At 41.6% G+C, this 27,473-nt stretch overlaps 1 protein-coding gene across 1 annotated transcript in view; it reads left to right on the top strand.

Moving 5' to 3' along the window:
* ASTN2 (astrotactin 2) overlaps positions 1–27,473 on the top strand; it is an 877,356-nt gene that overhangs the window by 670,217 nt on the left and 179,666 nt on the right. Inside the window, exon 16 of the mRNA XM_034664390.1 lies at positions 17,864–18,129. Within this exon, the coding sequence (XP_034520281.1) occupies positions 17,864–18,129 (266 nt within the window). The remainder of the gene's footprint in view (positions 1–17,863; positions 18,130–27,473) is intronic.

The following is a 27,473-nucleotide window of genomic DNA, read 5'->3' as shown; positions in this document are numbered from 1 at the left end:
GAGTGTTCTAGGAATGTTAGCTACTGTTATCATTATTATCATTACTGTAATTTGTACTATTCTCGAAAAAGTATTTTCCCCCTTTCCTCTTATTAGCAAACAATTCAGAGGAGGAAGAGAACTTTGTGCTTATAGAGTCTTAGGGAGAAAAGGAAGGAATTAAAACTAATACTTCCTAACAAAGTGTGTGTAGTCTAGAGTTTATAAAATTGTTAAAATTCCCATGAAACAATATGATAAAAGCTATTACTTATGTCTAAACTGAATAATAAATTATCCCAAAGTGTTGTGGTTTAAAACAACACACATTTCTTTTTTTTTTTTTAATTTAAACTCAATTTAGCTAACATATACTGTATTATTAGTTTCAGGGGTAGAATTTAGGGATTCATCACTTGCATATAACACCCAGTGCTCATTATATCACGTGCCCTCCTTAATGCCCATCACCCAGTTACCCCATCTCCCCAACGCACCTCCCCTCCAGCAACCCTCAGTTTGTTTCCTAGAGTTAAGAGTCTCTTATGGTTGCCTCCCTCTCTGTTTTCATCTTATTTTATTCTTCCTCCCCTTCCCCTCTGTTCATGAAACAAAACAGCACACATTTCTTATTTCATAGAGTGTGTGAGTCAGGAATCTGAGCACAGCTTAGCTAGATCCTCTATGTCATGGTCTCTCATAAGACTATAGTCAGGTCATCAGCCAGGGCTGGGGTTTGACGGGGAAAGGATCCATTTCCAAGATCATTGATGTAGTTGATGGCAGGATTCAGTTCTTCAAGGCTTGTTGGATTGACGGCCTCTTTCTTGCTGCCTTTTGGCTGGAGACTTTCAGTAGTTCCTTGACACATGTGCCGCTCCGTGAGAGCTTGTTTCATTAAAGCAAGAGAGAGTCTGAGCAAAACAGAAGACACAGTCTTTTGAAACCTAATCACCGAAGTGACATCCCTTGTTGCCGTATCCTGTTTGTTAAAAGCAAGTTACTCAAATGGAAGAGATTATAATTGACCATGCATTATCAGGAGATAAAATCACTCCAGGCCATTTTAGAGGTTCCGTCCCTCCCACCTGCCTTCCCTCTCCCACCCTTCCCTTTCCTTCCTTCTTCAATTTCTTATTTATGTATCTCTCTATCTACCATCTGTCTGTCTGTCTGTCATTAGTCTACTTTCTGCTAAAACTCTGATTCTGATCTGCATATGCCATACTCAATACCTGCACATTTTTCAATTGGCTTTCATCCAGTACATTTAAGTGTTCAATAGACGTTTTAATTCAATTTAAATTTACAGCATAAAAAGAGCACATAAGAAGAGTCATCTTTATCTGTCACCTTCATATAGCCGTTATCTTAGTTATATTCATATAAATATAAAGATTTACAAGGTTCTCCTTTAATCTGTTCCTGCATACTTATGACCAAGTCGGGTATCCAAAAAATGTTTTTCTTTGTTCTTTCTCTCTTTCTTGCTCTCTCTTTTTTAAAAATTTTATTACTTGAGAGAGGGAGCACGAGAGAGAGAGAGAACATGCACGAGTGGGGGTCAGAGGGAGAGGGAGAAGCAGGCTCCCTGCTGAGCAGAGGGCACTATGCAGGACTCAGTCCCAGGACCCTGGGATCATGATGTGAGCCGATGGCAGACGCTTAACACACTGAGCCACCCAGGTGCCCCAAAATGTTTTTCTAATAAATATCAGTTTTTATATTTACTTAATATAGGAAAATGTTTGAAATCACTTTTTTTCTGGCCTTCGTAGTTGTCAAACTGGCTACATAAGACTTTGTCAGGTTGACAAGCCCATTATTGAACATTTAACCATCACAAATAAGGAAGCATAAATGTTCTTGTGGAGGAAAGATTTTTTTTTTTAATTTCCTTGAACTGATGCGGAAACAGCTGGTTCAGAATTTTGAAACTTTATTTTAATATCATGCATATTTCTATGTATTGGCCAGACCCACTTTCTAATAGCTCGAACTAGTGCATACAGTCAAAGGTCAGCAGTAATCAAGTACTGACCGAGTAGGTGCTTGATAACTGTTAGTAGCATTTGAAGAACATTCCCTGTGTAGTGTCATCAGCCTCAACTCAACACAATGCTAAGTGAGGGTTGCTGGAACATTTCCCACGGGCTGTATTTCTGCTAAGTCGCACGTCTCAACCCCATTCCAGATATCCTGTTATCTCAAGTGGCTACCATTGCCCACTTCATCAACTGGTATCTGTAACACTGGGTGGCAGTAGACAATGAGATAGTCTCCTTTCCCCAAAGCCCTCCCCCATCTCTACCTTATATATTCTTCTCATGTCACTGCTAACCATTATTCTGATTTATTGTAGCAAAAGTAGGAACGTTTGATTGCTATTTTAAAAATTTTAAACATAATACAAATGAAAATGCATTGAGAAGAAAGCATCAAAGCAGTACATACTGTAGATGTGAAGAATTCCTCTTCATTCTACTCCCCAGCAATCATTGTCTTTACTGATTTTGTGTAATCCTCTGGCAGCCCTCTCTTCTCTGTGTTTTATTGAGAAAAGTACACATACAAGGAGAGAAAATGGTGTAGTGGATCCCTGTGTGCCCATCACCCTGCAATAATTGTTGTCAGTAGTTTGCCGATTTTGCTTCAGCTATCCCTCACTCCCAATTTGTTTTTTGTTGCTGAAGTCTTTTAAAATAAATCCCAGATATCCTATCATTCCTCCTTTAAATACCTTGGTATGTATCTCTAACAGACAATTATTTTTTAACATAATCTCTCAGCATCATTATCTCATCTAGCAATTCATACTCAAATGTCTTTAATTGCTTTAATATATATGTATTTTTTAATAGGTGTCTTTAAATAAGGATCAAAATGTCTACCTGTTGTACTAGGTCTCCTTTAGTCTGTAATACTCACCTAAAATTTTGCCCATGCCATTATTTGTTGAAGACATTGACTCATTTATTCTTTACAATTATCTACTTTTGCAGATTTAGCTAATGGCTCTCTCTTTGTGTTAATCTGTTCTTTTTGCCTAAGAATTCATCACTTTTTTTTTGTTCCATGGACCTGTTTTGTAGAATGATGAAAACTATAGACCCACTTATAGCAGAATAATGTTTTTAAATTCATTAAATTAAATTCATGGAGACCACAGAAGAAAGAAATTATATCAAGATATAGTTATCAAAATATTAAAAAAATCTGTAGTGTACAATAAGTGCTTCTTTATTAATGACAAGATCTAGTGGAGAATCTAATAACTTATCATTGTTAAGTAGTATTGAATCTAAGTATTTAGAAATATTTATAGCAACCTAATGTAATAGAAATATATGTGAATTTGATTGTGTCAAAGTCATAGGAAGTGGTACACTACTATAGTTTGTTGCCTGCATTCATAATTTAAGGAAATGCTAGGGGCGCCTGGGTGGCTCAGCCATTAAGCATCTGCCTTCGGCTCAGGTCACGATCCTGGGGTCCAGGGATTGAGCCCTGCGTTGGGCTCCCTGCTTGGCAGGAAGCCTGCTTCTCCCTCTCACACTCCCCTTGCTTGTGTTCCCTTTCTTGCTATCTCTCTCTGTCAAATAAATAAATAAAACCTTAAAGAAAGAAAAAAAAGGAAATGCTAAATTACATTTACAGGATACTTAAAGATGTATTTTTTTTCCCTATACAAGTTCACAGACCCTTGAATTTTATCCATGGACCAATGAACATCAGCATACAGGCCATGCTGTGTGCTCCCTCTGGCATCATATCAAAGGTACTTAATTGTCTGGTTTACTACTTTCAGTGATATTAGGATTGATCAGCAGGTCAGGTGGTATAAGTCTGATCCACTGATTAGACATTTTCCCATCAGCCTTTCTCCTAATGGCTTTAGGATTCATTGATGATAGCTGTCTAGATCTCTTGTTTTATTAGAGCTTGCAAAATGGCAATTTCCTAATTCTGTCATTCTTTCTGCCTGCAGTATTGCCCTAAAGAAAAAGGTAGTTACTCTGAAATCCAAGTCATAGGATTAAAGCTTGATTAACTCAATTTTCAGATAATGACTCAGTTTCCTAGCCATCCCCAATGGGATCAATAGGCTTTATTTGCTTTTTGGGTTTGGTTTTGGCTTTGGTTTTGGTTTGAAGTACATTGTGAATTATAGGAAACTTATTTATTTGATCTGTTTCAATCAATTGCAGTCATTATTCTCTTTGATGTTCAGTTTATTCAATGTTGAGCCAGTGTGAGCCCCTCTAGATGGACTTCTCTGTCCTTTTGAAATGACCACATTAGTCTTTGGCAGATCTCTCTTTTTGGCACAGCAAGGTGTCCCAGGCTCAGCGCGTACCATACCTATTCCAGAGTTGGAATAAGGAATTTTTCTAAGAATCTTTTATTTCTTTTAGTGGGAAGTGGTATTTCAAAACAAGAGTCTAGGCATTAAGAATATATGCTAGGGGCGCCTGGGTGGCATAGCGGTTAAGCGTCTGCCTTCGGCTCAGGGCGTGATCCCGGCGTTATGGTATCGAGCCCCACATCAGGGCTCTTCCGCTATGAGCCTGCTTCTTCCTCTCCCACTCCCCCTGCTTGTGTTCTCTCTTGCTGGCTGTCTCTATCTCTGTCGAATAAATAAATAAAATCTTAAAAAAAAAAAGAATATATACTATTAGGTTGCTGTTATTTCTAGGTCTTTTCAGTGGAGAGAACTATGAAATATTTACTTGTTAAAAGATAAAAATGAATTATAAGTTTATATGATTGCCAGTTGGCATTACAGTGTACAGAATTTTTCTCACCTTCTTTGACTGTATACATGAGGTGGTTGCCTTTTACACTTATAATGTTAGTTCCTAATGATGGTAAGGTAATAGCTTATTTGCTAAAGTCCACAATATATGCATAATACTTTAAAAATAAACATACTAATATTATAGTTAGCAATAAATACATTACATTTAGTTTAAGATTTATTTGCAGATCATTTTTTTTCCTTTGGAATAATTCTCGCTAAACATATACAATCAAAATACTGTATTTTAAAGCCACTTAAAAGAATTATTTTCTCTGTGTGGTTATGCCAACATATTGATATATAGCTAGTTTTTTTCAGCTTGCATATAATTTACAGATTGTTTTTATCTTTTTTGATTTAAAAATTATATAATAGTTTTATGTGAGTCCAAATTAAAACTTATAAAAAAGATTCACTCAAAAAAACTTTGGCTTCTATCTTTGTCTCCTTGACCCTATTTCCTTGCTCCCTCTGTGGTTAACCTTTTTTTTTTTTTTTAGGTTTGGTTAATTTTTCCAGTGTTGCTTAGTGAGGAATTATATCTGTCTAATTTGTATATAGATGATACATACATATTATATAAAAGTGTATTTATATAATATGTATATATATTTATATTTCTTTCTTGTACAAAAGAAAGCACTTACAAACACTGCTCTGCACTTTGCTTTTTCCATTTAATGAAATATATTTGTGATTACTCCGTATCACATACAATGATTGTCCTAATTCCTTTTTAAGTACGTAGGCTCCACTGTGTGGATGCACCATAGTTTTTCAACCAATTACCTATTGATTGCCCATAGAGTCTTATTTTAAGGTTTTTATTTCTAATCAGCATGATGTAATGGGCAGAAGTAGCAGAAATTGCACTTTAAATTTTCAATATTTATAACTGTCTAGCCCTGAATCGTCAGTAGTCTAGCAGATTGGACACAGCTTAAGATAGTGGGCAAGTGCTTAGAAGTAAAACAGATCAGAATGGCTTGAAGTCCAGTTCACCCCAACCCCTAATTTCACTTCTGTGAGCTTCCATTTCTTCACGTTTAAAAAGTGGTAAAGGGGGGGTGCCTGGTTTAAGCATCGAACTCTTGATCTCAGCTCAGGTCTTGAGTTCAGATCTCAGGGTTGTGAGTTCAAGCCCTGTATTGGGCTACTTAAAATAAATGCATGCATGCATGAATGAATGAATAAATAAATAAATAACAATAAGGAAACCTACTTCTCACAGTTGTTAGGATTTTACAGACCACAGGAGACAATGTATGCAAAGCAAATAGCAGAACATCTGACCTGGAATATGCCCCCATAAAATCATAGCTATTATTAATATTAATTTTACTGATTCCCTCAGCAATAAGAAAGGGAGTCCCTATTGGGTCTTAGCCCTTTATTGGTATTTTGTTTTATGTTTTTGATGGTTGTTCTCATTAGTTCCTCTCCCTAACCCTAGCAGCACGGCTACAGGTGGGAGGGATGCTAATGTGAGAAGCAACTCATCTTGAATCTGTTCTCCAAAAGCATTGCCTGTCAATATGTTTAAAGATGATGTTCTTACCAAAGTATTAAGATTTCAGTGGAAATAAAGAGTTAGAAGTATGGCAACAAGATGGGAGTGTCCTAGGAAGCGGCCAGAGAAAGTTTGTTTTCTGATGGCTCTTCACACCAAAGCCTCCAACTGACCCCACCCAGGGTCAAACCCTCCTTGATGTTCACATCTGGCAACCTCCCACTGGCCCCAGGGTGGCCTGGCATGCCTCGTTGGCTTGCTCTACTGTGTTAAGGTCATACCCAAGCAGGATGATTTGGGAGTCTCCATCTGAAGCAGGTTATTGGCATCCCAGAGACCTCCAGTTCCCTAAGCCCTGTCCTGGAATGATACCTTCTGAGCGTTTCATCCTTGACCCCTAGCCTAAGAAGCTACTGGAAGGAGGAGAAAGGAATTAAGGAATAACTAACCTTGGAATACTTCCTTGAGGGGGATAAGTTCTGAGCAGAGTTTTTAAGAAAGAGGGAGAATGGGAATGGGATCCCAGTAGATGAAGGCAGTCCTCCTATTAATGATGCTTCTGTGCTCCATTGGACAGAAAACGGGCTTTGGAGTCATCCTGAATATGTAATGGACTTTGGCTGCAGTCTCTCACCTCTCAGAACCTCTGTTTTGTCACTTGTGAAATATGGTTATAAAAATTGTAATACTCCTGGTCCAAAGCACTGTTATGAGGAGCCAGTGAGATTCATAATGTCTTGTGCTTGACAAAGAGGAATAGAAGCTCAGAAAATGTGAATTTCCTTTCTACCTTGTACCTTTTTCAAGGACTTATCCCACCACATCTTAAAAATAAAACTAGATTGGGGCACCTGGGTAGCTCAGTTGGTTAAGTGTTGGACTCTTAATTTTGGCTCAGGTCATGATATCAGGGTTGTGAGATCGAGCCCTGTGTCGGGCTCCACACTGGGCTTGGACTCTACTTGGGGTTCTCTCTCTCCCTCTGACCCTCCCCCTGCCACCTCTCTCTCTGTCTTCCGGTCTCTTTCTCTCTCTCTAAAAAAAAATAAAATAAAAAATAAAACTGCGTTGTTGTAATTACAGTAAGAACTGAAATTTCTTGGGTGGCATGGGCATACATTATCTCAAACTCTAAGAACTCTGTATTAGTATCAGTGATACTAACCTTACTTTGCACATAATAGAGCAGAGGCTCTGACAGCTTGTCCATGGTTATATGCAGGGCCTTGGCTAGCCCATAAGTTGGATTTTGTATAAATTAGGAAATAGCGTTCTTCCAGTTGGATTCAATCCTGTGGGCACAGGCATGGCTAGTGGGGTGAGGCTGGATTCAGTCCCCACTCAGCCCCCTTGCCTTGTCCCTGTTGTGCGGTATCAACTTGCATAGCTGTACCCAGAGGCCCTGGTCTCATGATAAAATGCCAACTTAGATTTGTCTTACATTAAGACCACATCCTTTCCAGTGTTACCTAGGGAGTTCATTTCTTCCTAGTTCTATAGGATCCTGCTCCATTGATTATCTTTTCTGTCTTCATTCTAGTCTCTCCCCATCCTTTTCTTCTGGCTGTTCCTTCCTAGCTGGTACACTCAATCAAACCTCTACACTTGTGGACCACTGGGATTGGAACAAATCATTGTTCATAATTTCACCCTTCCAGCCCCCCACCGGTACCTGGCTCCAAACCTGGCACTGAATAGGCCTTCTAAACAAATTCTTTTTCATAACCCTCATAGTCATTACACTACGCTTCCTTGTATCAGAGCCAAGACTTTACTGTTGTACCTGCTATCCTCAGCCTAGAAAGTTGCTTTGCACACAGTAATCATTCTTTGACATGGAAGAACAAATGTTTCCCAAGAGCAATCATCTTAAGCAGGCACTAGAGGGCAGCAGGAGATCACACATGGCATTTTTTTTTTTCTTTCCCAGTTTCCCATTACTGACCACAGCCCACCTTATCTCACTAGAGACAGGAATAAATGATAAGCTTCAATGCTAATTGTTCCTTTAACAGCAAGAGAGATAAAAGTCTGGGAGGGGGAAAGGGAACCTAGTCTGTGGGAAGGCCCACTTTTGGGTCCGCTGAGATGTACTGGAATTCTTTACCCTGCCCCTTACTTTCTTTAGGACAAACAACACAGCAGAGCCATGTGGATATTTTAGTACTTAAAAAAAATATCTATCTAAAGAATTCTAATTTGCAAACAAACAAATGACATTAGCCACTACTATGGGGTACAGGGAAGAGTCCAGGGGTCCCACTCCCTGCCATGCAGAGAGTATGGCTTTTCCAAGTATCTAACTGCTTCCTCAGAGATTTAACTGCTTTCACTTGAAATAAGTAAGGTTATACTATCACTTGTAAGGTTATAGTACGTCACTCTGAGCCTCAGTCTCCTCATCTGCAAAAGGGGGCCATGATCCCTGCTTTGTAGCGTGATAGCAAGAACCATATGAGATCATAGGTGTAACCCAGCTAGGGCTGCATCTTTTATCTGACACTCAGAGCAGCTCAATGAGGAATTAGTGTCCCCATTTTACAAATGAGGAAACCAAGGTTGGTGAGGTAGTGACTTGCCCAGAAGGATCCTAAATCGGGTAGTCTTCACTCAGTAGCTCTGGACTTAAGTGTTCAGTTCTACCGTTGTCTACTGAACTATCTACCTTTGTCTTCTGTGTTCCACTAGGTAGAAGTGGGTAGTTTGAAGAGGAATTCCTGACAGTGTGGTTAAATCACCAGCAGATAACAAGGGAAGATTTATAGATCCAGACTTGCATGTAAGAACTGAATAATGCTGAGGTGAAGACCAAGGGCTAGGACAAACAATTCTTTTTTTATTTAAATTCAGTTAGCCAACTTACAGTTCATCATTAGTTTCAGATGTAGTGTTCAATAAATTATCAGTTGCATATAACACCGAGTGCTCATCACATCACCCTGTTATACCATCCCCTCACCCACCTCCCCTCCAGCAACCCTCAGTTTGTTTCCTGTAGTTAAGAGTCTCTCATGGTTTTTCTCCCTCTCTGATTTCTTCCCATTCTGTTTTCCCTCCCTTCCCCTACGGTCCTCTGCCCTGTTTCTTATATTCTACATATGAGTGAAACCACATGGTAATTATCTTTCTCCAATTGACTTATTTCACTCAGCATAATCCCCTCCAGTTCCATCTCATCAATGTAAGTGGTAAGTATTCATCCTTTCTGATGGCTGAGTAATATTCCATTGTACATATATACCACATCTTCTTTATCCATTCATCTGTCGATGGACATCTTGGCTCTTTCCATAGTTAGGCTATTGTGGATATTGCTGCTATGAGCATTGGGGTGCAGGTGCCCCTTCGGATCACTACATTTGTATCTTTGGGGTAAGTACCTAGTAGTGCAATTGCTGGGTCATAGGGTAGCTCTATTTTTAATTTCTTGAGGAATCCCCATACCATTTTCCAGAGTGGCTGCATCAGCTTGCATTCCCACCAACAGTGTAAGAGGGTTCCCCTTTCTCCTCATCCTTGTCAACATTTGTTGTTTTCTGTCTTGTTAATTTTAGCCATTCTGACTGGTGTGAGGCGGTACCTCATTGTGGTTTTGATTTGTATTTCCCTGATGCCAAGTGATGTGGAGCATTTTTTTCATGTGTCTATTGCTCACTTGTATGTCTTCTTTGGAGAAACGTCTGTTCATGTCTTCTGCCCATTTATTGACTGGATTATTTGTTTTTTAGGTGTTGAGTTTGGTAAGTCCTTAATAGATCTTAGATACTAGCCCTTTATCTGACAGGTCATTTACAAATACCTTCTCCCATTCCGTAGGTTGCCTTTCAGTTTTGTTGACTGGTAAAAAAGCAGAAACTTTTTATCTTGATGAAGTCCCAATAGTTCATTTTTGCTTTTTTTTTTTTCCCGCCTTGCCTTTGGAGACTTATCTAGAAAGAAGTTTCTGTAACTGAGGTCACAGAGGTTGCTGCCTGTGTTCTCCTCTAGGATTTTGATGGATTCCTGTCTCACGTTGAGGTCTTTCATCCATTTTGAGTTTATCTTTGTGCATGATGTAAGAAAATGGTCCCGTTTTATTCTTGTACTTGTGGCTGTCCAATTTTCCCAGCACCGTTCATTGAAGAGGTCGTACTTTTTTCCATTGGGTATTCTTTCCGGCTTTGTCCAAGATTTGTTGGCCATAGAGTAGAACAAATGATTCTGATGATGCCTGTACACCCTAGAATTTGTAAACTCCTCATTGGGTTCTATTTCTCATTGATCTTCCAATTATTCCAAGATTCAGGTGCTAACATTATTAACATTTTACAGATAGGAAAATGGCGCCTCGGAGTGTTTAAGTGACTTGTCCAAGATCTCCCACCTGGCAATGGAAGAGGTGGAATTCAAACCCAGGGAAGTCACTGTGCTATCGCTGCCCCTCTGCAATTGAGCTTACTACTTGTATGTTTTGGGAAGAAGCTGTGAATTAGGTTAGATCAGGATATCAGTTGTCCTAGGATTTGGCAGTTTTGTAGACCGGTCTTCTTTTTAGAGTATCCACTGTTGCCTTCGCTTCTGTTCCTTAAATATGCCTGCACGTTTGCACAAGTGTGCCCCCCCCCGTTTATCCATACTGAGACACATACACGTTATCAGAAGCCACTTGATAATGCCCCACGTTTCCTGGGATCAGTTCATCTACCCACTTAGTTGATTAATCTTAGCATGACCTGCCAGTAGGGGGCATGCTTGAGTACCTCAGATAGAGCGTCCAAATAGCATAAAGTTCGTAACTCGGAGTTTAGGTCTGACGCTTAGAAGGAGAAACGCAGTTTCTGGATGGGAAGCCGCCTAGATTTGATGGAGCTGTCCCATAATGGACCTGGAAGCCTAAAAACATAATGAGTTTTACATCATTAGAAGTTTCCAAAAAGAAGTTAGAGGATGATTTGGTGGTGAATGAAACATTAGATGGGATTTCTGACTAGGTGACCTTTAAAATGCCTTTTACCCCTGAGATGCTTTAGCCAGTGGAAAGGGGTGGGTGAGCCTGGAGGTGTTGTCTGGGAGTGGTAGGAACAGAGAAGGCCCAAGTGTTTGCAACAGAGACAACTCCTTGTGCAAGAGTGAGAATTATTGCTACAAGCTGTCATTTATATGTCAATAAAGTAAGGTTAAGGCCATCTACCTTTGAGGCTATGGTGATAAATTGAGCTGGTGAGTTTCAAGTCTCATAACTGTTACAGGAATGGAAAGGATTAAAGGGAAAGAGACTCATCTATTCCTTTATTCAGATATTTACCTGCAAACCATCCATACTACGTCAGATAGTGACCTCTGACCTGGGGTGCAGATGATCACTCAAACAGGCCATGTTCCTCACCATAATGGAGCTCACAGTTTAGTGGGGGAGACAGATATTAATTGAACTAGTATATCAACTAAAATTAAAAATGTGATAAGCACTATGATGATGATGATGTAAATGGTTCAGTTGATAATACAAATTGATAATATGTGTATGTTCAAGAGTATACGTGTGAGTTGGTTCCCACAATCCTTTTAATGTATTCAGTGGGGTAATCTTTCTGTGTTCCTAGATGACAATTTTAGCAGGGTACGTCTAATCTGTTTTCACTTTTATGGAATAAACAGTGATAGACATTTTAAGTTGCTAACACAGTTTCCAGCCAGGAGTTAGGATGTTCAGTCCAAGAATTTCTTTTTTTAAGATTTTATTTATTTATTTGACAGAGATAGCGATAGCCAGTGAGAGAGGGAACACAAGCAGGGGAAGTGGGAGAGGAAGAAGTAGGCTTCCTGCTGAGCGGGGAGCCGGGACGCGGGGCTCGATCCCATAACGGCGGGATCACGCCCTGAGCCGAAGGCAGACGCTTAACGACTGAGCCACCCAGGTGCCCCCAGTCCAAGAATTTTAATCAGATCTCTAAAGCTGACAAATCAAGTCTCCTTGCCCTGCCCAGTGGTGGGGGCATTAAGAGGTTAGAGCAAGATTGGCCTTCATTGTGTTTTTCTACCTCACATTTCTTTTTCCTCTCCTTCCATGGTCAAAGGAGAGGGAGGGAAGAGTGGTAAGGATTAGGAAGGTCATCCTTGCTATGTCCCCTTAGATCTGTCTCTGTGTTCTCTGCTCTTGACAGTTTTTAAAGCTAGCCCTATCTACTGGGGGGCTTTGTCAGGTGCTTTTCCGAAGGCCTGGGATGATGCATTTTCTCTTTGGCTGGCTGCTACCGATCCCCTCCACCTATGTTTCTCTGGTGGCCTACCTCATAGTGATTTTCACTGGGGGGGACCCTTCAATCTTTGTTAGAATTCCTCTTGGGTATGACTTAGAAATGTTTGAGGCCCCTCTTTCTCCTGTGTGGCTCACACCTGGTACAAGGAAGGACTCAAGCGTTTTTCACACTGTGCAACCTGTCCTGTTCTGCAGCCACAGGCCACTAGAGTTTTTGCGAGTGAAATAAGACCCTGGTCCACTATCTTTCCCACTGTGGGGAACACACAGCAAGTTCTCCGGGAGGCACTCTTGAGGCTCCTTCTTACAGAATGGGATTAGAAGGTAGCATGCTGACATGTCACACCTGGGGCGCTGGAAACTCAAAACATTAGCTAACAGCCTGTCTCAAACAAATCTCTCCTAAATCCCTCCTGCCTATTCTCTGACCTTGTTTTATTTCCTTGTTCTGGCTGAGGTTTCTGGAGTTATGAAACCAGTTAGGATTCATCTCCTTTGTAAGTTCTGCATATTGGGGCTTGGTTTGGGGATTTCATTTCTATTCTATCTTGGTGTCTCAATGGAAATTTCAATTGTCACATCCTGTTACAACAGCAGCACTAAGAATTGTAACAACCACAGCAGCAGCAACAGCAACAACTAATATGGCTTGAGTGCTTGACTCTTGCCAGGCACCTTATTTGATCCTCACAAGAACTCATTCAGTCAGGTTCGTGCCATGACTTATGAAGGGCACACTGATGATGCAGGACCTTGACTGTTAGGCTGGGAAGTTCGGATTGCACAATGCACAAGCACAGGCCTTGCTGATGGCCTTTCAGCTGGCTACTTTCCCTTTGTTAAGGATATTTGTGTGGGTCCTTGACTCAGGCCTCAGAGCAATTGCTTTCCTCCAACAGGAGACAGTAACTCCGCCTAAGAAATGATCCCATTTCAGCAATTCCTGGGAGGCCATTGCTGTAATAAAGGCCATTCTTTATGATATAAAAGTCTCACCCTCTTTCCCCCACCCTTAACGTTTCTAATTTGAGCCCCTCTGGTCCCTGTGGAGCCTTTAAATGCTTCAAGTGCAAGCCTATTGCCAAAGCAAGCCTGTCTGACTTGGGAGGCAGCGCCCTGTGCTGTTGCCGAATATTGAACAAACATTCGCACAGCTTTGGCTCTCCCAGGAGTCCTTAGTCTGCTGCCTTTGTTTTGTTTTCTGGATGAGGGCAAGCAGTGCCATCACCTCCTGCCGAAAAGCCCTGGCTGCCCTCCCAACAAGGAGTTGTCACTTCAACTGAGGCTGCTGCCTTTTTTTTTTTTTTTTTTTTTGGGGGNTTTTTTTTTGGTGGCAACAAAATAATACCCAGCAGGAATTTGGGAGGAGAAAAAAGAGAGTTCAGTTGGCAGGTTCTCAAATGAATGGGTTGTAGTGTCATTGGAACTGAATTGGGCTTAAAACCAGACATGATCCTATTTTGGAAGCATTGTTCAGAGGGATGGGAAATGTGAACAGAGGATAAGTCTCTTCAAAAATGCTCTTTATCCTTGCCTGTTAAACACAGCCCGTTTTAACTGAACTCTCCCATCCGCTCAATGGCAAGGGCCTATGTGAAAACCCAGAGGACGTCAGAACAACTGGCAAATTGATCAGCTATTCATCTGTAAACCTTCCAATCGAGAAAGCCAATTTTACTTTGGGAAGAGGTTGTCACTTGATTACAAGCCATCAATTAATTGTCCGTCTTGAAATTCACAAATCTTGGCTCTTAGACTTATCGATGCTCTGATAAGATAGCTCAGTGATCAGGCTCTATAAATACATACCCAACAAGTATTTTTCAAAACTATTACTGAAAGCCCAAAGTGTTCCAGGTTCTATGTAAAGGGGTTATGGGAATCTGAAAAACTTAATACTGTCTTTGTCCTCGTGGAGTTTACAGTCTAAAGGCATTGAGAGGTGATGGCTAGAACAGGATGCTACGACAATCTGTAATATGAAGGCCTATAGAGATTGGTGGCATGGGGATGGAGTTCAGGGAAGGCTTTTCTGACAAACTGGCACTTGAACTAAAGATGACTTTAGCCACAGAGTGAGGTTGGATCAGAAATAATTAGCTTTCGCAATTGTAATGTCTACAGAGGATTAATTAATGGAATGGTTAATGGTCTTCCCTGTTGTAACTCTCATCCAGATCATAATTTAAGCACGACACAATCTTTACAAAAAGGATCACTGTTAATAAATGTGCATGGAAGATAGACATGAATCTCTCTCTGTTTAGGTCTCAGGTTCTTCGTTTGTTGAGCAATGGGGTTAGACCAGGTGACACTCAAGAGCCCTCCTTTTGCAAAACCAGCCCTTAAGTTCAGCTATGAATTCTATATTGCTACTGCAAAGCAGTTGTCAGCCTAGACTATGGGCTTTTAACTCACCTGTTGGGATTGATAGCTTGAAAAAAAAAAAAAAAAGAGAGAAGATTCATTGGGAAAAAACAGACCAGCAAAGATTTATAGCTTGTTTTATTGTTAAATGGATAGTTGTATCTTTAACCCAGTGGCTCTGAATGTTTGATCAAGGGAATTTTTACTTCTAGCACCACATTTCGTCCCCAATTAAATAATATGCATATGGCAAGATGCTGTGAGGGGTAGGCCATCTATGTTTTATAATATAAAATTAAAATAGTAGTTTCAGTGATAAATGGGTTAACAGAGGAGGCTGGGATCATGTGCTGAGAGGAAGACTCACTCACGTATGACCTTGGAAAGTCCTTTGGGACACAATTTCCCCTTGTTTAAAATGGGAGGGTTGTACCAGATTAGCATTTTCAAAGGTATGCTTTTTCAATAGCTTTCGAAATGTGCTTCATAGCGAAGAGAAGAGATGCCCCACTCTATGTTTTCTCATTAGTGATTCACAATTTAAGTGTATCGATGGCCTAATTGATTCCAGTGTTTTTACTTTAATCCATTATACTGCCACATTCCTGTGTAACCAGAGATAGAATCTCCTTCTGAAACTCAGTTTCCCCAGCTGTAATCTAGCACCGGAGCAGACGTGCCCAAACTTATTCTGTAAAGGATCAGATAGTGAATATTTTAGGCTTTGTGGGCCACAGCATCTTTTTGCAACTACTCAATTGTGCCATGGTAGTCATACACAATACAAATGAATGGAGGTGCCTGTGTTCCAATAAGACTTTATTTACAAAAAAAAAAAAAAAAACAAAAGAAGAAGAAAGAAAAAAAGGCAGAGGACTGCATTTGACTCATGGACCACTTAATTTACTGACCTCTGGGTCAGAGTCTGAGTTAACTATCCCCCTAATGTCCTTGCAAGCTCTGACTGCCCTCTGACCGTCTCCCCTCAATGGTTATTCTCTCCCAAGTTTGAAGTCACTGCTCCAAAACTATTTCTCTGGCCTGCCCTTCCAAAAGTCATCATCGTCTTCTTCTTTCAACTTGTCTGTATATAAGACTGTCTCTGTCTGCCCAGCTGCTGAGATGCCTTCTTCACAGCTTTGTTTTGTTTATCTTAGTAACTACCCTTCTTTAATCCCTCTGAAGGATTGGTTAGCTGGAATTTGCCTTGTCTTCCTCCCTCAGAGCCTTTGATCTGATGCTCATAAGCATTTGCTGACAGCCAGACAGAAAAGGTGGAGCCCAGATCCCAGGCCCAAGGGCCCAGAGAGTAATGAATGAAGGCTGCATTTATTTGTATTTCTAACTGGCAAGCCCATTTCCAGATCAGCTGCATGTCACTGCAAGCTGAGAGCTAGAGCAGGAGATAACCCTACTTTTTTCTCTCAGGCCTCGGTGCCCAGAGCCTCTGTTTTCACTGAGGCAGGAGCATGCCTTAACTTTACCAGGCTTGAAAGAAGCTGCTGTCTGGACCAAGTTCTGCCCCTTATTGCAGGACCCCCTGTGTTGCCCCTCAGATTATGCATTGTACAAGTTTGAGAACACCATTCATATAGTCTGTGATGTAAATGGAACTCTCTGAGTTGTACAAATCACTTTGCTTTTTCAAGCTTTTTGATATAGCCATAGACCATTCTCTTCTTACGAAGTCTTACATAGAAGGCCAGTCTGTAAAAGAGATACAGGTGGAACTGCTCTATTTGAAGCTGAGATGTGGGTTTAGAGTTCCATCTACCCAGTTTCACTCTTGCCCTCTGCAACTATCTGTTGAGATGCTGCTTGGGATTGATCCATAGAGTTCCTCAGAAGGATTTCAGAACCTCTCGACTAGATCATGAATGTCATTCTAGCCATTCAGAGTTCTATAATCCCCCTCTTTAAGTCTCAAGTACATCCCTAGCTTTATGTTAAACACTGAAGCAGAGTGGGGGAGCGGGAGGTGGGAGACATTGTCCCATCTCCAAAAGCTGATCATGTGGTTGGGGAGGTCAGCAGAAAATGGGATGAAAAAATGAGCTTAAGGAGATTAGGGTTTATAAACAAATACTTATTCAAAGAAGAAAGGCTAGAGCAATGAGAAAAGACTTCCTGGAGAGAGTGACATTGGAATGGAGAATTGATGGGTGGTAAACATTTGAAGAGGCAGAGGGGAAGAGTAGGACAGGTGAGCAAAGACACAGAGGTGGGAAATGCTAGTGGTATGAATAAAGAGAGACAGTACAGAATGGAGCATGGGTAATGAGATCTCAGTGTGTACATGAAGAATGGAGAAAAAGAAGTTTGAACAAGGGAACAGATGAGCACAGAAAGAAAGGGGAAATCATTTCTCTTCCAGATAGGTCCCCCTCCTTCTGTCTCATTTACCGCTCATAACTGTTTTTGTCAGTATTATAACCCCATTTTACAGAATCAGTCCTCACAGGCTTGGGGGTCTTAAGAGACCTTCCCAAGTTGCCTTGCTATTATCAAGCAGAATTGGGGTTTACATGGAAATTGACTTGACTTCAGCTTGTGTTTCCCCCATTACATGAAACTTCATGGAAAATATGTGACTGGAGCTAGTTTTCAAAAGACAGGTAGACTTTGTGTAAATTGACAGTAGACAGGAATTTCTTGTTGGGAAAAATATCTTTGAATATTTACATCTTACAGGGCCCTTGGAGAATCCTCTTGTTTAACCAATCAACTTTAAATACGGAAAAAGTGAGGCCCAGAGAAAGTAAGTAAGGGGCTATTTAATATGAGCAGTAAAACAAGACACCATTCTGACATCTGAGTCATCAGGCCAGCACTCTTTCCAGGGCATCAGGAGTAAACCACTCTATCATCTTTTTTCTTTTCCATGGGATACCACTTCCTTAACACATTGAACCCTATGGGTTCAAGAGTCTGACCTTTTGAACAATATTGAATTCTTCTCCCTCTCTAGAGACCACAGAGCTGGGCAGCAAGAAGGAACTCAAGTCCATGCCCTTCATCACCTACCTCTCAGGTCTGCTGACGGCCCAAATGCTGTCAGATGACCAGCTCATCTCAGGTGTGGAGATCCGCTGTGAGGAGAAAGGCCGCTGTCCATCTACCTGCCACCTTTGCCGCCGACCGGGCAAGGAGCAGCTGAGCCCCACACCAGTGCTGCTGGAAATCAACCGTGTTGTACCACTATACACCCTCATCCAAGACAATGGTACCAAGGAGGTGAGTTCCCCTGACACAGCCACTAAGTCACATCTAAGTACCAATCTTCCTGCCTCCTGCCCTTGTGGGCCCTTGGTCCATTGGGATTGTCTTTTATAATCATTATGGTGATGACTGACATTTACTGATTCCTTACCATGTTTTAAGTACATATATAGCTGCTATAACCAATAAATCCTCAAATCTCAGTGGCTTAATATAATAGAAGTTATTTCTTGTTTGTGCGGAGTCCCAAATAAATGTTTTTGGTGATGAGTGGCTTCGCTCTGAGAAGTGACCCACTTTGTTCTATCTTGTGCCGTCATCAACCTGATGCTTCCATAGTTGCTGTGGAAGAAGAAAGAACATGGAGAATCACACTGAGAAGTTTACATGGGCCAAGCCTGAAAGCGACAAATATCATTTCAGCTCCCTTCCATTGGCTAGAACTCAGCCACTGGGCACACCTGTCTGCAAACAAACATAGGGAAATATATTCTATTTAATGGTCTGGGGAAGAAGATATATGGGCTTGTTGAAAACCCAGCAGTCTCTGCCTCAGTATTATATTTGGATTATCTCATTTAATCATCCCTCCAGATCTGATTTATATGTAAATATTGGTTTGACTCATATGAAATTGTCAACATTTGATCATTTTTCTATTTATAAAAATGATAATTCCAGGGGTCCCTGGGTGGCACAGTCAGTTAAGCGTTCAACTCTTGGTTCCGGCTCAGGTCATAATCTCAGGGTCATGAGCTTGAGCCCCATGTTGGCCTCCGAGCTCAGCAAGGAGTCTACTAAAGTTTCTCTCTGCCCCTCCCTGTGTTCGCACTTGCTCTTTCTGTCTTTCAAATAAATAAACCATTTTTTTAAAATACGGTAATTCCGTATGTTTCATCCTAATGTCATGCCCACTTTACAAGTGAGGAAACCTCAAAGATGTTTACTAATTTGCTCAAAGTTGGTCTGCTTCAGAGACTACGTGCTTAATTGTGAAATTATATCTCCTTTTTTCCCTCTTTTTGCATCTTTCATTTCCCATGACAGCATGCCTTGGCTTGAAGAGACCATATAAATGATTTGTTCACTGGTTTTCAAAATTGTATTCATGGAACACTTTTTTTTTCTTTTAATGTTTTTTTATTATATTATGTTAGTCACCATACAGTACATCCCTGGTTTCTGATGTGAAGTTCCATGATTCATTAGTTGCATATAACACCCAGCGCACCATGCAATACGTGCCCTCCTTTCTACCCATCACCAGCCTATCCCATTCCCCCACCCCCCTCCCCTCTGAAGCCATCAGTTTGTTTCTCATAGTCCATAGTCTCTCATGCTTCATTCCCCCTTCTGACTACCCCCCCTTCTTTATCCCTTTCTTCCCCTACCGATCTTCCTAGTTCTTATGTTCCATAGATGAGAGAAATCATACGGATAATCGTCTTTCTCTGCTTGACTTATTTCACTTAGCATTATCTCTTCCAGCGCCGCATGGAACACTTTTTCTTTTTTTTTTTTTTAAAGATTTTATTTATTTATTTGACAGAGATAGAGACAGCCAGCGAGAGAGGGAACACAAGCAAGGGGAGTGGGAGAGGAAGAAGCAGGCTCATAGCAGAGGAGCCTGATGTGGGGCTCCATCCCATAATGCCGGGATCACGCCCTGAGCCGAAGGCAGACGCTTAACCGCTGTGCCACCCAGGCGCCCCTGGAACACTTTTTCTAAATGCAGTCTTTCAGGAACCCCAATCCATAAAACCAAGAATAGCAATGCGACTCCTTCAGTTAGAGAGAGGAAGGTGGATAAGGCATCTCTACTTTGTCTGCACTCTTCCCTCTGTAGCAACTCCCAGATTACCCTGGGCTCCAAAAAAGATAGTCTGATAGATCCCTGACCAAAACCAATAGGATACTATGGATTATGCCCTCGTACCATAGTATTCTATGGGACTAAGTGCTAGAGGGTGGTAAGTGGTCAGAGAGGGCTTCATAGAGGACAGAGAGGGGATGAGAGTAAGGAGGTGGTGAGCCTGTCAGGTAGATGACCAGAAGCAGAAAAGAACAGGATCTGTACAAAGACTGGAAGACATCCCATGGCTAAGATCAAGAGATAGAACGAAAGCAGAGGTGAGGCCGGAGAGGTCAGAAGGAGCCTGATCATATAGGTTATTGTAAACTAGCTCAAGGAATTTGGATCCTGTTGGAAGGGGAGTGAGATGCTTAGGATATGCAGGAAGGAGTCTATGCTGCAGAAGGAGCCCTCGGGCAAGAAACTAGACGACTATCAGTAGGAATGCAGTTAAATAAGCATACAATGGAATATGAATACAGTGGAATTCTCTACAACAGACAAAACGAATGAACTATTATATCACTTAATATGAGATGAATGAACATAATATTAAATGAAGAACTTAAGTCCCAAAAACATATTTTATATAACATGATACCCTTTTCCCTATTTGAAGTTGAACAGATACACGCCAAATACACTACATTTTTGGAATTAATACAGGTGCTATAAACTATTTAAAAAGGGAATCAAGGAAATTGTCAACATAGGGTTCAGGGTGATGGTAGTCTTGAGTCAGGGAGGCGGGGCAATGGCATGAGGGGGCCCTCATTACATGGAGCTATCATGTTCCTACCTGGCATTTTGGGTGGTGGATTTGTGGGAGTTCTTTTTAAAGTATTAAAACTAGCTAATTAATGAACGCTAAGTAGATGAGTACATAAAGCCTAACCATGCACGGTGCAATAATGAGCTTGAGTCATGAGCTAAGCCTCATGGATAATTTAATTCTATGCCTCAGGTCCCCACACTAACTACAACAAGAAGTCCAATATGTATATATCTCCACCTCTCCAGCTTCAGGGTGAGCGTTGAGTGTGAACATGCAAGTGTGGAAAGAGCGAGACCTGTGAGGAAGCTGTTGAAACTTCAGTGAATACCGAAGATGGTCTGACCAGTGTTGTGTTAGTGTGGATGAGGGAAGCAGTGTGGTGAGCTGCACGGGGCCAAGCTCTCCAGGGCTTGGTGGGGGAGGTAAAAGAAAATCCTCATTTACTGCTCTGTAATCTTGGCCCAGTGCTGCCTTTCTGGTCCTCACTCCTCTCATCTGTAATGTGGCACCATCCTAGCTAAGTCACAGGACTTTGGTGATGTGTTCTTGGCACATGTGGTTGCAAGAGGAATGGTGGTTCTTTTCCTCCTTATGTAGGAGTCAGATTCCCCCATGTCTGGATTCTATGCCAGCTTCCTCGGCATGATCAAAATATCCATTTCTTCGGAAATCCAGTGAGATGTTTTCAAGGCCAGTTGGTGGGATGTTATCAGAGGAGCCCCAGTGTGAATGCAGTCACTAGATGTCACTGTTCTCCTTACAGGAGATCTGGAATTCTTGGAGCACTAGTCATTCATTTATTCATTCATTCAGTATTTTTGAGTACTTACAATACCCCAGGTACTGTGTCATTCCCTGAGAAGTGAAGAGTACAATGAGAACACTTGGCCTTTATCTTCACAGAGCTTATGGTCTTGTGGCCGAGACAGGTATGAATGAAATGATCACGCAAGTCAAGACAGACTGCAAAGTACCAAGAGAAGACCAGGCCAGTGGGTTGAAAGTGTGTGATAGGAGGTCTTGTGGAGTTAGGGAAGGTTTCCCTGAGGAAGTGACATTTAAACTGAGTTTTTGGGGGTCGGGTGCATAAAGTGAATGTGGAGGACTGGGTTTGGGGGAGGGAAGGAGCCTGAGCACAAGCAAGGTAAGAGACCCAACTCCTGCAAAGGCCATTTCCCTGAAAAACTGAGAACCCATGTGGCCAGGGCTGAGACTAAGGAGAGCTCCATGAGCAGTGCTGAGGACCAAGTGGCAGGGCTGGGCAAGGAAGAGCTGCAGAGTCTATGGTGGTGTGGAGTTTGGCCCCGATGGTGGGGAGCCAGAGAAGAGTTTGGGCAGGTAGACAGGCAGGGGTGCCATCTTCTCAGCTGCAGGGTCCTCCTCTTAGTCATCCCTGCTCGGAAACGTTAGAGCTGGCTGATGAACTGGCTTCCTTGAGGCTCCAGTTTCTTCTCCCTGGCCCCAAACCCCAATGGTAGACCCTTTTAAAAGTGCATTACAGCCTAGGGGCTGTGGTGCATTTGGCTCTTCCAGGAGAGCCAGGCTAAGGTAGGAGTGGATGGGACAGGCTGACTATAGGTGTGGAAATGATGTGGAGGAGGGGAATATGGCCACTGAGTGAGGCTGGTGTGGCAAGAAGGTAGCCACTCTCCTTGTGATCATTTTTTGTTTTCTACCTCCCCTGCAAGCCCCATCACTCCTTCTCCCATGGCTTCACCATCTCTTCGCTTTTCTCTGCAGCCAGAGGTAGAGGGCACATGGATAAAACACAAGAGAACCTTGGCCTGGGCTCTGACACTGAGACACAGCAAGGCTGGGGCAAGTCCTTTTCTTCCTTTCTGGGTTTTTCTTTTCTTATCTGAGAAGGCAGAGAGGCCGAGTAAGTTTCTTTCTGAGTTTCCTGCAAGAGACTGTGTCTAAGTGGAATCCGGTAGCTCAAGCTCTGTGCTCCACTTAGAATCCTGCTTCAATCTCCTGTTCACTGTGTGATGCTGAATGATTTCTCCAAACCTCAGTTCCCACATCTGTAAAATGAAGTCTTTATGATATAACAAATGCATAGTACCTGGCACATAGCATGTAATGGACAAACATTTTCTGTGATAATGATAAAAATGTTTTTTTTTTTTTAAAGATTTTATTTATTTATTCGACAGAGAGACAGCCAGCGAGAGAGGGAACACAAGCAGGGGGAGTGGGAGAGGAAGAAGCAGGCTCATAGCAGAGGAGCCTGATGTGGGGCTCCATCCCATAATGCCGGGATCACGCCCTGAGCCGAAGGCAGACGCTTAACCGCTGTGCCACCCAGGTGCCCCAAAAATGTTGTTTTTCTTAACTTGACCCTTCTTTTTTTATGATTCCTTTGGTACTTCCTCTTCTAAGTAGTACTTGATAACTTTGCGGATGCCCAAAGTGCTAGGGACATGACATTTTAGAGTCAGATCTGTGTGTCTGCATGGGAGAGGTCACTGGTTAACCCAAGAGGGCAGATCATGAATGGAGGGATTATACGAACATTTTCTTACTTTATAAATATTGCTGGAGTTCATATTCTGTTGGTAAGGGATACCACAGGTGGAGTTACACATGTGCAAAATGATTTCCTTCTCCTGCACACCTCCCGATACAGAATGCAACCATTCTTCTATGTAAGAACTCCTGAGTCCTTGAGATATTTGAGGTGCTCAGTCAGCTCCTGAGTTCCATTGTATGGCATGGTCAGGAAGTGTCAGAGATGGGGTGTGACTTGCCCGAGGTCTGCGAGGCAGTTTTGGCCTCTGATTCTGGACCAGGGTTAGGATGTGCTCTGGACAGCCCGGGGGACCATTAGACACTAGTTCCTTTGACAGTTGGGATCTCCTTGGGTCCATCTCCATAAATGCATGCGAAAGGATGATGCCTTGTGCCTCAGTTGGAAAGGAGCCCTTCATTATATGTTATGCTGTGATTTAGAACAAGGACAGCAGGAAAAAATTCTTTATGATGGACAGTTTGATTAATACATAAATCTCCTCCTCCACCTGTTAAATGACCCCACATAGCCCAAAGCCATAGCACAGCTAGTGCTTAATGTACAAGACTTTGTGTGGCTGTTAATTTAGCCTTTGGATGAGGAAGAAGAAACGGCTCCAAGTGGGGGAGACAGAATAGTGTCATGGTGAAGAGACAGACAGAGCTGGATTTGAAATTCCTCTCTGCCATTGACTACTGGGTGACCTTACTCTTACCTATTTGTAGAGTAAGCATGTAATATCTGTCTCTATCCAAGTTGGGGTTGGGAGTTCTCTTTGGAGGAACTAGAGAATTGGGACACTTGGAATCTGAACTAGGCTCTGTCCTTGATTCTTAAATGACATTAGACACCAATGCTTCTACTGTTTTGGTCTGTTTCTTTAGCTGTACCATGAAAATTCTGGGCTAACTTTATCGCCCTGCTATCTCCTACCTCTTGGTACTGTGATAGGGTCAGATCTAGCTTTTAACCTGAAAATAAGGGAAATATTTTGATGTTAGAAGAGTCTTCCTGTGACCTGCAATTTATTTCCCATCGAGAACTATTAACGGTTTTATTCCTTAAATTAATATTGGAAAGAGAAAGGTGTACGTATCTTGCACTTTATTGCAGTGCCACGGCATTGATGAGTAGAGGGGGATATTAAAATCATATCCTATTCATTTTATAGATCAGCCTTTTTATTTTGCAAATAGTAAAAGTAAGAGCTAAAAGTGAAGAATGGCTTGCTCTCAGTCACATAGCCAGTTCTGAATTTGAAGTAGTTAGGTGCGGCTTCTGGCCTCAGCAATGCCTTTCATCTCTCTGAGAGTCAGTTTCCTCATCTGTAAAATGGATAGTCGTAACTTTCCCCACAGGGTTCTCATGTAGAAAAATTAAGACACCCTTTGCTAACAATTTGAGGACTATAAAATACTCTACAGATGGATGATTCTTTCCTAGCGCTCGGGTCTCCTGACTTCCAATCATGTGAGTTTTGTTTTGTTTTGTTTTGTTTTTTCTTTTTCTTTTCATGCTGCTCTAGGAAGAGCCATGTATAATTTTGGTCTTGTTGTGGTTGTCTGACCTTCCAGCAGATCCTCTCTCTCTGCCAGAAAGACTTGTTTGCTCTATTTACACTTCTTGGCTCTCACTGAGAAGAGAATTCCAAATGACTGCTCTTTGAAAAGAAATTAACAGCCAAGATCACACCCCCCCATGATTACCACTACCGCTATCACCACCACCATTATCACAACCGCTGTCACCATTACTGTAGCACCATTGCCACCATCTCCTTGCCTTGGGTGCTTAGTGTGTGCCAGATACTGTGCTAGGAAACATGATAGAGGGGGAATAAGACACAGATTGTGCCTTCAAGGGGCTCGCAGTCTAGTGGATGAAGCAGACGAGCCACATACGTAACTCTAAGTACTTGCATATGTTACATTCATGCATGACTTATTTTCAAATAATACAACTGACATTCCAACAGTGTTAGAAAAGTGGGAGAGAGAAACTCAGAGAGAGTCTGGAAAAGGTTCTTGGGGCAGGCAAGGTGGATGTGGGCAGATCATGGAACAGCTTGAGGCAAGTCTGTTGATGATGAGGATAACACCATCTACGAGGTGTGTCTCACATGCCAAAAATGGTGCCAAGGGCTTTACATGCTTTATCTCCTTTAATCATCCAACAACTTAGGAGGGAAGTACTATTGTTATCCCTATTTGATAGATGAGGACACTGAGGCTCAGAGAAGCTTGAACCCAGTTCTGTAAAGTTCCAAAGCTACTCCAGGTCAGAGTTGGAAAACTGAGCCATGGGTGAAATCCAGCATGCCCCACCTGTTTTTATAAATAACATTTATGAAACGTAGCCACACGTTTGTTTACATATCATCTATGGCTGCTTTCCTGCAACGATAGCAAGGTACGGTAGTAGCCACAGAATAGAGTATGGTGCACAAAGCCAAAAATCATTTACTTCTAGTTCTTTACAAAAAAAGTTTGACAAACCTTGGTCTAGACTAAGGAATATTGGAAAGGAAAGGGAAAGAAAGTTATGTCACATACTATATGCCAAACCTATGTAACAGAAGAATAAAACCCAACAATTATTGAGTGCCAACTCTATGCCTGGCATTTTAAAGTGGTTTATGTGTATCAATATGCACTCTCTATATATCAATAATATATCACTCTACCCCCCCCAACACATTTGAATATGCAATCATATGCCCATTTTACGAATTAAAAAGCAAAACCTGAGGCTTTACAGAGAAAAATAATCTAAAATCACATAGCTAGTGACTTGTGGGCTCAGAATTCAAGCCTGGGACAACTGTGTCTAAAGCTCACATGTGTGTTTTTGTTTTTAAGAGAGAGAGAGAGTGCATGCAAACGGGGGTGGGGAAGCAGGGGAAGAGAGAGAATCTCAAGTGGCTCCGTGCTCAGTGCTGAGCCCAACTTGGGGCTCAATCTCACAACCCTGAGCTGAAATTGAGAGTCGGACGCTTAACCGACTGAGTCACCCAGGTGCCCCAAAAGCTTATTGTTTAATCAGTCGCTCTGCAACAGGTCTGAGAGATTTGGGAGAGATCAAACTGGAAAAATGATGTGGGAGGCTGAGCTCTGGGCAGCTTCGAATGCTGCGTCAAGGGAGTTGGGAACCATGTAAACAATGGGGAGTTCTCCTTCAAGATTTGGGTTAAGGGAAAGACATGACTAAATATGACTTTTAGGGGTGCCTGGCTGAATCAGTCAGTAGAACATGCAACCCTTGATCTCAGGTTGTAGGTTCAAGTCCCATGTTGGGTGTAGAGATTACTTAAAAATAAAATCTTAAAAAATAAAAATAAATGCCTGGCTGAATCAGTCAGTAGAACATGCAACCCTTGATCTCAGGGTTGTAGTAGGTTCAAGTCCCATGTTGGGTGTAGAGATTACTTAAAAATAAAATCTTAAAAAATAAAAATAAATGTGACTTTTAGGTGACTAACAACAGCAACCATTGAAGGGTGAATTTCAGGGACCAGGGCTGTGTAAATAACCAAGGGTTATTAATCTGGGGTCTGCACATCTCTGATTTTGAAGGGTCTTTGGGTCTCCATCCTCAGAAAATTATGCCGAAGTATACATTACCAAATTCTTTTTCCTGGCAAAAAAGATACATGACATCTGCATATTTTCTAAATGTTCTTGACCCAAACGTTGTAGAAGACTTAAATAAGATGACCAGTTAGTTAGGGTTTCCACTTCAGAAGTTCATATATGAGATGGCTGGGAGTATGGGGACTCAATTCAAATAATTTTAGCAAGTATTTATGAGGGTCTCCTCTAGGTCAGGCACTATTCTGGAGATTTGAGATACATTAGAGAGCAAAACAGGCATATATTGTGACCATCTGGAGACTTAATTTCTACTGGAGCATGTGTGGGAGACAAAAAGCAAACAATCAGAATAGTAAATAATTGTATATTAGAAGGTGAAGAGAAAAAAAAAACAACAACAAAGAACAAGTGAGGTCAGGAGTACCTAGTGGAATATGGAGACTTGGATTTCAGAGTGTCTCAAAGTCCCTTACAATCAGGCGGGATGGGAATAGAGGAAGCATTTGTTAAAAATACAGTTTCCTGGCTTCATCCTACTGATTATTTTTCGCTGGTGGGGTGAGGCTGGAAATCTTGATTTTCACAAGCCTTCGAGGTGATTCTAATACACACTGAGCCTGAGAACCACTA

The sequence above is a fragment of the Ailuropoda melanoleuca genome, chromosome 7 (genome assembly GCF_002007445.2).
Source record: "Ailuropoda melanoleuca isolate Jingjing chromosome 7, ASM200744v2, whole genome shotgun sequence".
In the NCBI taxonomy this organism is placed as follows: domain Eukaryota; kingdom Metazoa; phylum Chordata; class Mammalia; order Carnivora; family Ursidae; genus Ailuropoda; species Ailuropoda melanoleuca.
Note: the sequence above shows the minus strand (reverse complement) of the source record. Positions and strands in the feature narration are given on the sequence as shown.